The sequence below is a fragment of the Pseudochaenichthys georgianus genome, chromosome 14 (genome assembly GCF_902827115.2).
Source record: "Pseudochaenichthys georgianus chromosome 14, fPseGeo1.2, whole genome shotgun sequence".
NCBI classification, from domain to species: domain Eukaryota; kingdom Metazoa; phylum Chordata; class Actinopteri; order Perciformes; family Channichthyidae; genus Pseudochaenichthys; species Pseudochaenichthys georgianus.
The window spans coordinates 19,492,170-19,504,666 of record NC_047516.1 but is presented as its reverse complement, the minus strand read 5'-3'; the positions used below and the strand labels follow the sequence as shown (position 1 = coordinate 19,504,666).

General features: G+C 41.0%; 2 protein-coding genes across 2 annotated transcripts in view; one reads left to right on the top strand and one right to left on the bottom strand.

Annotated features, from left to right (window-relative positions):
- Positions 1-2,816: 2,816 nt before the first annotated feature.
- On the bottom strand, positions 2,817-4,357 carry LOC139435069 (uncharacterized). The gene is made up of 4 exons (XM_071205417.1): positions 4,214-4,357; positions 3,820-3,877; positions 3,359-3,682; positions 2,817-3,247 (listed from the first exon to the last, which is right to left on the bottom strand). Exons 2-4 carry the CDS (start codon positions 3,854-3,856, stop codon positions 3,156-3,158), a joined length of 453 nt encoding a protein of 150 aa, XP_071061518.1. The 5' UTR covers positions 3,857-3,877; positions 4,214-4,357; the 3' UTR covers positions 2,817-3,155.
- A 4,296-nt stretch (positions 4,358-8,653) lies between these two features.
- nectin1a (nectin cell adhesion molecule 1a) overlaps positions 8,654-12,497 on the top strand; it is a 19,516-nt gene continuing 15,672 nt past the window's right edge. Inside the window, exon 1 of the mRNA XM_034098476.1 lies at positions 8,654-9,050. Within this exon, the coding sequence (XP_033954367.1) occupies positions 8,999-9,050 (52 nt within the window). The 5' untranslated portion in view covers positions 8,654-8,998. The remainder of the gene's footprint in view (positions 9,051-12,497) is intronic.

Sequence of the window (12,497 nt, the reverse complement as noted above, 5' to 3'; positions counted from 1 at the left end):
CAGACTGGGGAATCTCGAGCCCACTCCGCCGTAGCCCACGCCTCCGCTCTGCCGGTGAGGTGGGAAACGATGTAGGCTACCTTAGCCCGTTCAGACTGGAAGGAAGATGCTTGCAGCTCGAAGTGCAACCCACACTGGACCAGGAACGCACAACAGTTATCCGAGTCTCCGGAAAAACGCTCTGGTCTGGAGAGGTGAGGAACCGAAGGCAGCGGTGTCGGCATGGTGGCAGGAACAGGACCGGGAGCTGTAGCCGGATCCGACGCTGGAAGCGGAGTAGCAGAGCGTTGTGGATTGAGATGTGCCACCAGCTGCTGGATCTGATCTGCCAGCTGGCAAACCTGGCTGCCGATGGATGACTGGAAACCCTTATGCCGCTCTGACAATTCTCTTACTCCCTGGCAGACAGCGGTAAGTTGTTCATCTTGCAGGTTAAGACGAGCCCCCTGGGATCGAATAGCGGACCGCAAAATCTCAGAGTCGGCTGAGTCCATGGTTCTGGCCCGTTCGTACTGTAACGACTGAATGAACACAAGTGGAGGACTCAATAGCACGACTCGGAGACAGAGGATTAGGATGCAAAAAAGGTCTTTATATCCAAGGTTCGGTACACGGGAGATCAGTCAATAAGGCTAACAAAACAGACGAGGAGTAGACAGGAACCGGGTCAGGACACGAAGCTGGGTCAGGTACACGTGGAATCAGATACTAAGAAAAACACTGCTGGAACGCTAGGAATAACTAAGACGAACTGGCACTGAAGGGACTGTGGATGCAGACTAAACAGACAGAGGGAGAGATGATAATGGGGCACAGGTGAGGCTAATTAGGGAAGGGAAGCAGGTGGAGTTCAATCAAGGGCAGGAAAGCTGAGACTGAAATGAGAGAAACAACAATGAAAACAGGAACAATAACAAAAACATCAACATGCTGGCTAAGCCCTTACACTGCTAAATTATGAACCATCCAGATATCTCAGGTCTTCAGGGACTGGTCAGCTTTCTGTCCCCAGTCAGAACTAAACATGGAAAAGCAGCGTTCAGTTATTATGCTCCAAATATCTGGAACAAACTCCCAGAAAACTGCAGATCCGCTGCAACTCTTACTACTTTTAAATCCAGACTAAAGACTTTTCTTTTTGCCGCTGCTTTTAATTGAACTATTTACATCTTAAACTGCACTGTAACTTTTATCCATGTATTTTTTCTTTTAATGTTTATTTTATTATCTTTTCTTTTTAATGACTGATTTAAATGCAATTTTCTTAATGTCTTTCGTTTTTTGTAAAGCACTTAGAATTGCCTTGTGTTGAAAGGTGCTATATAAATAAACTTGCCTTGCCTTGCCTTTGGTAGAAGGTTGATATTGACCAAATGGAAAGATACTGTACCTCCATCTCACTGGATAAGAGACATCCTTTTTTTCCTGAAGATGGAAAGGATTAGGTCTTCTTTTGGCTCCTCAAATACATTTGGGAAAATATGGGGCCCTTTTTTCAAATTTGTTAAGAGGATGAAGTTCCCAATCATTCCTGATTACACTTTTGCATTTTGGAGGGGTCCCAAGTTACACTGGACGGGGATTAGGGATTAATTTTGTCTTTACTCCTTAGACATTTAACTTTATTTTGTGTGTTGACATGTACGACCATCCCTGCTTCTAATTTCCCGTAAGGAATGTGTTGATGCAGTCGTATGTTGATACTAGGTTTTACAGCTTGACCTACAGGGCATAGGGAGGGTTTTGCGAGTGTGAGAACGCTAGTTTCTAAGCTCCAGAGATGGGAGAGACATCTGCAGATGTGTTTACGCCCATTCCCAATATGTGGATTTGACTCTCTGTAAACTAGTTAAAAGGTCTACCAAGATGCGAGGCTGATCAGATTTGACATGGCAAACCACCCGTGCAGTCAGAACCTTTGACTGTGTGACTTGTGATGTGAATTTCTCCGGCCGATGCTTGTATTAAATCTCAGTGTTTGACATCAGAACTCCTGCTCGTCCCGTGTCTCCTTCATGAGTCGGTGACTCCCACTGCATTGCTACACAGAAGTTTCCTCCACAGACGGGTTGTCACGGGGAGGAGGTATTGTTTATTATTGAATTTCTTTTGTATGTCTGTTTGTCTGTTTTTGTATGTCTGTTTGTCTTCTGTCTGTGGGATTTTGTTTGCCTTGGTGTTAAGCAGTATTTACATTGTTACTCTACCTATTTTTCTATAAGGTGAAGATTTGTTTACCTACTTTTGATAGATGATCTGATAGAATAACTGTATGCTGTTGAAAAAACCCAATAAACAAAGAAAGAAAGAAAAACTTTCTACATCAAACAATGCTCAAGTATGCAAGTTCAATTTGGTTAGCTAACATATTAACAAAAATTGTAGAAAGTAGTGCAAGTTAATTAACTGAACGGTAACAGGAATGTGGTAAATGTGAATGCATAATAAGAAGAAACACATATATTCCTTTTTATTATACAGTAATTAAAGGTAAAATGACAGTATTATGAACAAAACAATATGTGACTGTTTCACATAATATCAAATCAAATCTAATGTCAGATGTCATGTTGTAAAACCAAAACATGTGATGGAGTGTGTCTACTTGTTTACCTGCTCTGTAGATCATCTTGGGATTACAACCCTACATTGAAACATCGAATACACCTGCAGTAATGCTAATGTTGTGAAACATTTACCTTTTTAGTAACACTTTACTACAACTTGATGGAGCTGGTCTACATGACGCAGCTTTAAAATAAATGTCCGTCCTTATTATTTCCATCTTTGTCCAATTAATTCACAACAAATCAAGGTCTGGTTTTAATTAGCCTCCCTTTATTGAAAACAAATGTTGCGACTTCCAAAGTATTATTTACATGATAAGTTATTCAGTCTATTTGGGTGTGCCTCCTCAGAAAAAAACACATCTCTAAACATTTCTGTTGAGTTATCTTCATTCTTTTTGGTCAAAGAGAGTTAAGAAAACATTTTAAACTATTGTTGTGTTTTTGGGAGGGAAACAAGAGAGATACATTTGTAAGCATTAGGCAACATCTAATATACATGTGGGTGTTATTGTTGTTGTTGTTGTTGTTATCAGATGCGTAGGTGTGGTTGGATATGGGTGTGCCAGCAGAAGCATGTGGGTTGGTTTAGCTGTGTGTTTGATAGAAGAAGAGCAGCAGACAAACGATCCAGGAGCCAGCACTCTTCAGAAACATGGCTGAACACTGGACAACTTGTTCTGCAGAGGAAGAAAAGTTGGATGACAAAATGTTCTCAAATGTGTCTCCCACTCACTTTTTCTCACGCTCACTTGCTCAGATCCACACACACACAAAGCCGATCCACCTACCTTTTTCCACGCTGATGCTGGCCACCTCCCCAGACATTTTGCACATGTACGTAGTGGTGTTGAGTGTGTCTGTGTAGCCGGTCAGGATCATCCTGTAGCCCTGAGGATCCAGCTCCTCCACGTAGCTTTTGTTTTTGAACTCCTTATCTGCAGATGAACCGGACACATTGGTGTTAATGACGTACTCTTTGGTTCCTGTGGACCAAGAGAACTCATAGCTGGCAATCTGGCTGGGCTTGGGCGGAATCAGACAGTCAACTCTGAGGTCGTTGTCATCTTCAACACACACGGAGATCCGATCGCACTGTGCTGGGATCAGCAGAACTGTGGCAAAACAATAAAAGAGCAAATGATAAACCCAGTGGAAATGAGCAGATTTGTATTTAAATGTAAACCTTATTATTATATGGTCTTGAGATACAACAAAGAAGAAATATTAAGTTATACAAAATAAATCTTACCTCCCAGCACTCCAAATACAAACAGAGACTTGAGCATGATGGAAAAGCACCCATCCAACTTTATTAAAGACAGAAAAGCAAATTACATAGAGCATCTTTAAATATTATACTATCTAAATTGTTAATGTCCTCTTCAGACTAGATGAAACAAATGTTTTCTATATTTGTAAAACTGTTATTCACATGTTCCAATGCTCTTGACACAGTTTTACATTAATGTATCCATATGCAACGTCTCATGACACAGATTAATTATTTTTGTTTACACATCTCTACACTTGGGCATTTTCTGCTATCATGTCCTTCATTCCCTTATATTATTTTACGGCATTCCTAGGCCTTATGCTCATAACTATTCCCATAGCTGGAGCTGAACATCTTAGAGGAGACTTACCTCTCGTCAGGGCTGGATGATGTAGCAGTTTCTGCCTGCGTGTTCCTGTCCGGCTGGATGATAACAAGCTGTCGGCTTTAGTGTGCAGCAATGTAGAGCATCATACGTCTGAGACGATGTGGAGAAATACAGAGAGGTAGAGGAGAGAGGGAGGGACGAGGGTGGACCACAGAGCGCTGATTCGTCATTTTCTCCTCTGCAGTGCCTGACGGAGGACACAATGTAGGGCTGCAAAACTCTGTCAGCATCATTTTCACAGGAAGCATATATGACCTTATTACCTTTCCTCTCTGGTCCTCTGCTCACCTTGTCTCATTTACAAAGCTCTTCTCATCCAGATGTTCACTTTATGTTTATCTCTATGTGGTATTCTCCCTTATCTATTCAGTTATGCTGCTGTTATACTTGCTATTTTACTTTGACAGAGATTCGTTCTTATACGATGCTCTATTTAACGAGCACATTACGTTCTATACACTCTAGATTTACTATTTTACAATATTTGTAAAGATCATTTAAAGATATATGTCCTTTAGTTGACGTTCTGTTTGAAAATCCATATTACCACAGGGTGGTACCACAGGCATACTTGCCAACCCTCCCCATTTTCGCGGGAGACTCCCGATTTCAGCCCTCTCCCGGTTTCCTCCCGGGGTCATATTTCTCCCGCATTTCTGACAAAATCAGATTTACAGATTTACTCAGGACGTCTCTTTAGTCACAGATAACAGAACAAGAATCGACAACTCTACCCTCTGCTCAATCTTGTAAAATACAGGTCCAGCCCAACCCCCCCCCCCCCCCCCCCACGCGGTGGTTTTGAAAAATGCTCCCGATTTCTGAGGTCTCAAGGTTGGCAAGTATGACCACAGGGTGTGACTGTGACCCCCAGACATTTCCAACAGAGTCTGTCTGCAGACCGCAGCAAGGAGGCGTTTCCTATAGGGGCGTTTCCTATAGTGAACGACGGGAGCCGGCTCTCGCCCGCGAACGAGACGTTTTTTGTTTTGTTTTTGCGGAGGGATCTAGATCGGCATGAAGGCACATTATGCAATGTGCAATGTGGACATTATCCCGCTTATTACACATGGCCACATTCTCAACAAAGTAACGACATGACTCCCAATAATAATTGAAATGCTTTTATGGATTTAGAAAAATATTTTATTGATTTAAAAAATTGTTTTTTGTATTGATTTAAATTGACATGCATCCGCTAAGAAAAGTAGTCCGTTGTTACTGTTTGAACTAACGTAACAACAGCAGGAACTGCTTCTATAGTGTTTTTGAGGAGCTTTTTGATTACAGATTTGAAAACATCGTTGCTTGCTTTAAAAGTAGCACAATTCATTATGTCAAACCTTGAAAGATATCCCTGCCCTAATGCCAAAAGTAACTGGCAACTGAATATATGTCGCCGTAGCTATGATGTCTATGTCTGGACCGCTGAGTTGATCTCAAAGCACGCTCCCCTCTACTGCAGGGAGAACAACTATATTTATATACTTTATATAGGTTGATACAGTAGCCCCTTTCTTTAAATAGTTGTTATAGGTGTTGCCATCTGTTTTGTGTAGCGTGGTGTATAATATGTGGTAAACTGAAGAGCCCTTTGGGAGCCGAAAGAGCCGGCTCTTCTTGGTGAGCCAAATGATCCGGCTCAGCAAGAAGAGCCGGAATTCCCATCACTAGAACAATGACTTCTTCTGCGAGGATTTATAAAAGCAGCTGGATAAAAAAAGTTAGGAAACGCCCCTATAGGAAACGCCCCTATAGGAAACGCCTCCTTGCTGCGGTCTGCAGACAGACCCATCTCGACATTTCTAGCATTTCTAGCACCGCTCAGTGTCTCCACCCTGAGGCCATAACAGGAATTTCACAGAGTAAGTTGGAAGCAGCTACAGTAAATAGGTGGATGGCTATGACCAATATCATCCAATGAAGGACTTATTTTTTGAAAGTGAGGGGGCTAAATGCTACAATGACATAGATGAAGATATATTACCCGTGAAAAAAAAGTAATGTTGTCTTAAATTACTTTTAAAGGTCCCCTATTATACTGTTTTTCATAAATATATTATAGGTCTCAAATATATACAAAACATGTCTCTGAAGTGTTTGGCTCCAAATACCAAACAGATCATTGTAGCATCCCATAATCCCCTCTGTTTCAGCCCTGTTGTGCTGATTCTCTGTCTGTTACTTTGGATGAGAATAAGGAGCCACTCCCCACGCCCCTCTGAGATATAAATCGTTATGACATCAAAGTGGCCATAATCTGATCAGCTCATTTCCAGACAGGTTTTCACAAAGGGTACACATGTTTATGTATAAAAGACATGAAAAAGTGGATTTTGCCTAATAGGTGACCTTTAAGGTAAACTTAAGAAAATGTACTTCTTTTACTTAATTCACAATCACAGATCACTGGGCTGTTCGAAGCATGCTTTGTGCAGAAGGCAGGAAAACAACTCCCTGACTTGTATCTCACCTGAACCTGGTAAACAGAAAACCCAGACAAGAAAAGGAAAGTCAGAGTTAACTTGTAATACTATTAAAATGTAAAGAACATCAAGACAGATGAGGACACAGTGAACACAGTGAACTTATATTATTGGTTATTGACAAAAGGCTTAATGACTGTTATCCCTTCTTCTTTACAATGTTGCTGAAACAAAACTCAGCCAAATAATTACATTCCTATTTAAATATGATTAGTAATTTGTTGTTGATTGAAACAGTTTGATGGCATCCTGTAATTAGATTGCATATCCCGCTCTCCCACAGATATATATGAATGCGGTTGAAATACATGCAGCAAAATGTTTGTCTGGAAATAAATGCCTGCTGGAACACATTTCTCTTTAGCTTATCAGAGACAGACATTTCATGGTGCTGCCCACATTAAATGTCTTTCTCTTTCATCTTCAGGCACATTCAGACACAGCCTCCGACTCTTCCCTCCCACACCAACTATGTTAAGTCTCGATTTCCCTCATTTCTCTCCTTTCTACCGCGGTAGCCTCCTCTTCAATTAAACTGGACATGCAGGCTATTTGCCCTTACAGCTTTGCTGTTATGTCTTTCCACAAATAGATTCAGTGTATGTAACTGTTGAACTCTTATACATATACATTGCTGGATATTTAAGCACACTAGCTAATCTTATGCTGTACGTCCATGAGCCCCAAAGGTCTAAAGTGGCTTTACCATAGCTTATCACCTTTAAGCCATTAGTTTTATCTTGCGTACCCTTCACACTCTCATTTGAATCGCTTTGATCAGAGATGGTTTGATTTCAATTTTGGGCTGAGATAAAGAGGTATACTTATCTTTGGGTTTTTGGGTTAAACACAACATTGTGTTCTTTTTGGGATAGCTTAAACACATTTAACACAGTTTACCTAGTAGCTTATCCACTTCCTAAAAAAAATCTGCTTCGGGGATGTGGAGTAGAGGTGTAAATCCAAAGTTTGGTCACAATGATAGGACTTTGATTCAGTGACCTGCGAGCAATATGGGAATATATCACATGCCCCTTTGACATAATTAATAACATTATGATCACATATAGCATCTAAAATATGATTAGACCATTTTATTATTCGCCTCTTTCAGACATATTTTCATTTTAATAAAGCACCACTAAAAATAGACCTCATTATTTCTGAGGATATCTGGTCAACCTTAAAAGTTATCCCACTTTAAAGTGAGCTTTGGTTGTTGTTGTTGTTGTTGTTGTTGTTGTTGTTGCGAGTTTGGGGGCTAATCCCAGCGCCTTTCACTTTAATCAGCAGGTTGCCAGCAAGACACAGGAGTTTAGCCTGGTAGAAGTATTTATTCACCAACAATTAACTGTACACACACTGCACCACTACACACAGCTACGTAATTTCTATTCCCAAAATATGCCACCTCTATTTCTCAGCACACTCAACAACATCAGCGAGAAGTGCTAGAAGCGTCCTGCGAATTATATCGATGTTTTCTCACTGATGATATTGGATTTGTGATCATTGAATCGATATATAATATCGATTGACTGTTAGACCTATAATGTGGAGCACTAATAAATGATTTTTTTGTATTTCGAATCGACTGAATAATATATATAGTGCAAAAAAGTGTTCACTGCCCCTCTAAAAAAGGAGGAGGCAAAATATAGAATATTATAAGTAAAAAGCACCAATTAGAAGGCAAATGAGTGTGCACAAATGATCAAATCAGGAGAAAACCTAAGTAATGGGAGATAAGGAGGACCGAGGCTCGGTTACCCATTCATATTAATGGAGGGGGGGGGGGCAGCAGTCCCTGGGAGCTTCTTCCTGTGTTTACATCCCTGTCTGGGCGACCTCATTGCTTCTATTGAGTCTGCTCATTTAAAATAGCCTGACTGAGCCTTTCTTTAACTGTGCACACTAGCGGTGTCCAGCCCTCACACAGTGACAGAGAGTTGTCGCTCGGGGCTCTGAAGGGGAGGCTATCTCGAAAGTAATCTGCCCACGCGTTAAGCTGCTTTATCTCCGCCAAGCCTCAGCCGGGCAGACACTGCTGCAGCTCCGGTACTACTCACAGGCAAGCCCAAATCACAGCGCGTAAGTGTTACGTTTGAGAATTTTTTTTTTGCGAAGTGTGTGTGCGCATACGCAGACTTGGCTGCACCCAGCGGGCACACCTGCAGCTGAAACCTGCTGCCGTGGGTTCAGACGCGGTAGGCAGGAGCCGTAAAACAAGTGCACACTGGGAATTTAACCACAACGAGAAGCTGGCAACGGTGGTTCGGGCATGGACAGCACTGGATTTTGGATATTCCTGATAACAACTTGTGTTATTCCAGGTATGCTGCTCTGCTTCTTTCAGCACTTTTAATAATAGTGACGACACACTGGTGATGTGAATACAAGTGAAAGATGTGATGGATTTCTCTCTCTCATATAATAAAAGTCAGGCTACAGACAGCGATGAGGTCAAAAAGTAGAAAAACGTTGATTAATTCATTTAGATGTCATATCATAATTGGTTGAAACGTAGGGTAATCACTGTTAGGCTTTTATTTTGATTACATTATTTGTTTTCATGTGAATACACAGTGTACATTACAAATATAATACTTATCAAAACCTACTATTGTCACCAATTATATTTAAGTAGGGCCTACAGGCAGTAAAACTAAGAAAAGGTTACCACTTTTAGATAATCAGCATATATATATATATATGATAAATAATTGTTGATAAATCATTTACTGTTGTTGTATCTGTTATAGCCATAGCACCTAAGGGTCGCCTAATTGTAATATTGATATCTTAAAAGCCAAGAGTTTTTAGGATCAGTTATTGATTTACTAGTTTTAATAAAGCAACACATTTTAAACCCAATATAAAAGGTATTTGATGATTGCTTCATGATTATTTAAAATGATATTGATTCTCATTATATATTTTCACAATTTTGATGTAAGTTGTTGCTTTACAGCTTAGTCTATTTTTGCTCCATTCAGCAAATTACTGATCGGATTTTATGGTCATCCAACTTGATTGACCTCATCTTCTTATGCAAATATAACGTATTGTGAAACTATACGATTATTTCTCCGGTTCTGTGTAAAGGTGAAATCAGACCAATGTTAACTGGCTCCTGCATTCATCAGTCAGCACTACACTGTTCAATTAAACTCGTCTTCACACTAAGATGTGGCTGTGTGGCTGTGTGTGTGTGTGTGTGTGTGTGTGTGTGTGTGTGTGTGTGTGTGTGTGTGTGTGTGTGTGTGTGTGTGTGTGTGTGTGTGTGTGTGTGTGTGTGTGTGCGTGTGTGTGTGTGTGTGTGTGTGTGTGTGTGTGTGTGTATGTGTGTGTGTGTGTGTGTGTGTGTGTGTGTGTGTGTGTGTGAAAGAATGGAGTAATTATTGCCTCATTGTAACAGGTGCAGCTGTGTAATCACAGCTCAATCAGAAGGGGGGGTGGTATAGATATGACGTAATGACAAAAGCGATTGTAGCAGCATAAGGATGTATTTAGCTGCAGAGACATCTGCTGTGATTGCTTTTTTCACTCGGTCAGTGTTGGTCAACCCCCCCCCCCCCCCCTTTGCTAAGTTGAGCAGTAATTTGCTGGTGTGAACACAGAATGTGTGTGTGCATGTGTTGTTACTGAGTGTGAGGCCACGTCATGTGTAGGATTGTGAATTTAAAGGATGGAGCGGTGGATTACAGCTGCACTGGGAGCAGGAAGGGTAAAACAACATGATCGCTGCCAAGTCCCAGGCTGCAGACTGTTGCTCTGTGTGTCTGTCCTCCTCTGGCTGCACTCTGTCAGCCAGCAGGTGGATGCCAGTGCGCTCACAGGCAACCACTGATATGTTTCCACTAGTAAGTTTGCAGTTTTCCACTGCAGCGAGGCACAGAAAAGGCTGATTGAGACTGACAGATAGGCATCCTCTTGAACTTTTGCGTAATCCACTGTCCACAGCTGGAACACACAGAAACCCGCCGAAACAATCCAGCACAGCCCTTCTGTCCTTTTTTGTTTGCCTCTTTTTTGTGCATCTGCCTCTTCATCCTGGGCTTATTTAAAAAGGTTTCCCCCTCTTTTATTGTCTCTCAATCAGTTGATATTTCCTCCACAGAATTATTTTCTATTTTCCTCCATTTCCTCTCTCCCTTAGGGTTTTTAGTTTTTTCTCTGATGTCCCAAAAAACAGACGCCACAGCTACAGTCACCATAATCCTGTGAGCTGCCCGCTGAACACCGGCCAAGTGCACACTCCACGTTTCTACAGCACTACCGAGATTACACACCCACACGAATCCATGCACATGCACACAGATCCCAATCAAAAACAATGAGAGATTATAATTGATTTAGTGACAAATTAGAGAAGAACGGAAAATCGAGAGGCACACATCATTTGGTAAAGTGGATGTCCAAAAGTCATTTTCCATTGGTGGTACAGTTGTTCTTCTTCTGGCACATGGCAACCTTTTGGTTTAGAGCAATAAAGAGTCAGATTTACTCCATATTACATGCCAGACGAACTTTCAGACTGCCCCTAACCCTCGTCTGAGTATTGTGTTCGTCAACTGGTCTTCACTGTGCTTTAGGTTTCCCCACATCGTAAATCAGAAGGCCAAAGACTCAAACACAGTGTGTAATCCCCGATCAATCACAGATTTGATGGCCTAAAGATTAAACAGTTAATCTGCCTGTGTCTCTGCTTTTTCATTTTCTCGTCTGTCGCATGAGGTCAGTTTTTCAGTATCGGTAGCCTTCTGTTAGCTGAAGATACATGTTGTTGTATCAGCCTTTTCACATTGCAGTTTGACGTGACTTCTCTGCAGATAATGATGTCAGCATCATGTTTTAAGTCTTAGACAGCATGTCGTTGTGTCCCTGAGACACTTCACCCCAAGTTGCTCCTGTGGGGATTGTCCACAGTATTGAGTATGTAAGTCGCTTTGGATAAAAGCGTCTAACAAGTGACATGTAAAGAGTAAAGACACATGATTTTTAATACCAGATAAAAGATCACAGAGTCAACTGGTCTGCCACACTGACTTGATGCCAGTGTGGCAGACCAGTTGACTCTGTGATCTTTTTATTTCCCTCGTTTCTATTCAATTTGGCCGAAACGCTCTGGACTGTAATAAACTCACAGTGGGTTTGGTTTAAATCCTTTTTTTTATCCATTTTACATGCAACATTTACTGCTTTAGGTATCCCTGGTCAAATGTATCAAGAGTATATTTTTGTTTACTATAATTCTGCTCAAATATTTTGCCATTTATGGCTGCAGATTTTGGGGTAAATGTGTCATAGTTTTAGACAGGAATAACATTTTGGATTGTAACGTTCTTCTATGCTGGGGTCTGTGTCATGGGTTTCTGACTTAAATATTTCATTTCGTTCCAATCCGATAAACTTTCCCCTTGAACTACTACCCTGAGATCAACATTTTTGGCTTTCAGTGATATGTCTTAACTATTATATTACTACTTATTTCCATGACATTTGGTGCACCCATTCAGGTCCCCTCAGGATGTTGGTGACCAAAGTGTACTGTACCTTCTAGTGACACAATCAGGTTAAACATTTCAATGCATAATACATTTGAGTACAAAACAACACCTGCAAAACAAACGACATTCCCAGAAGCCTCAGCGGTACAGTACATTGTTTTTGTGCTAATGAGCAACTATATGAGCTATTGTAATAGTTAACATTATATTTGCTTAACATCAGCAATTAAGCATTGTCATAGGGTGGTCTGTTATAGTTTTATACAGATT

Bases quoted from the DNA above. Each gene is read 5' to 3' on its own strand.
- LOC139435069 (XM_071205417.1), bottom strand. From the start codon at position 3,856: ATGCTCAAGTCTCTGTTTGTATTTGGAGTGCTGGGAG. The intron at 3,683-3,819 runs GTAAGATTTATT...GTTTTGCCACAG, and splicing joins TGTATTTGGAGTGCTGGGAG to TTCTGCTGATCCCAGCACAG. The intron at 3,248-3,358 runs GTAGGTGGATCG...CTTCCTCTGCAG, and splicing joins CAGCATCAGCGTGGAAAAAG to AACAAGTTGTCCAGTGTTCA.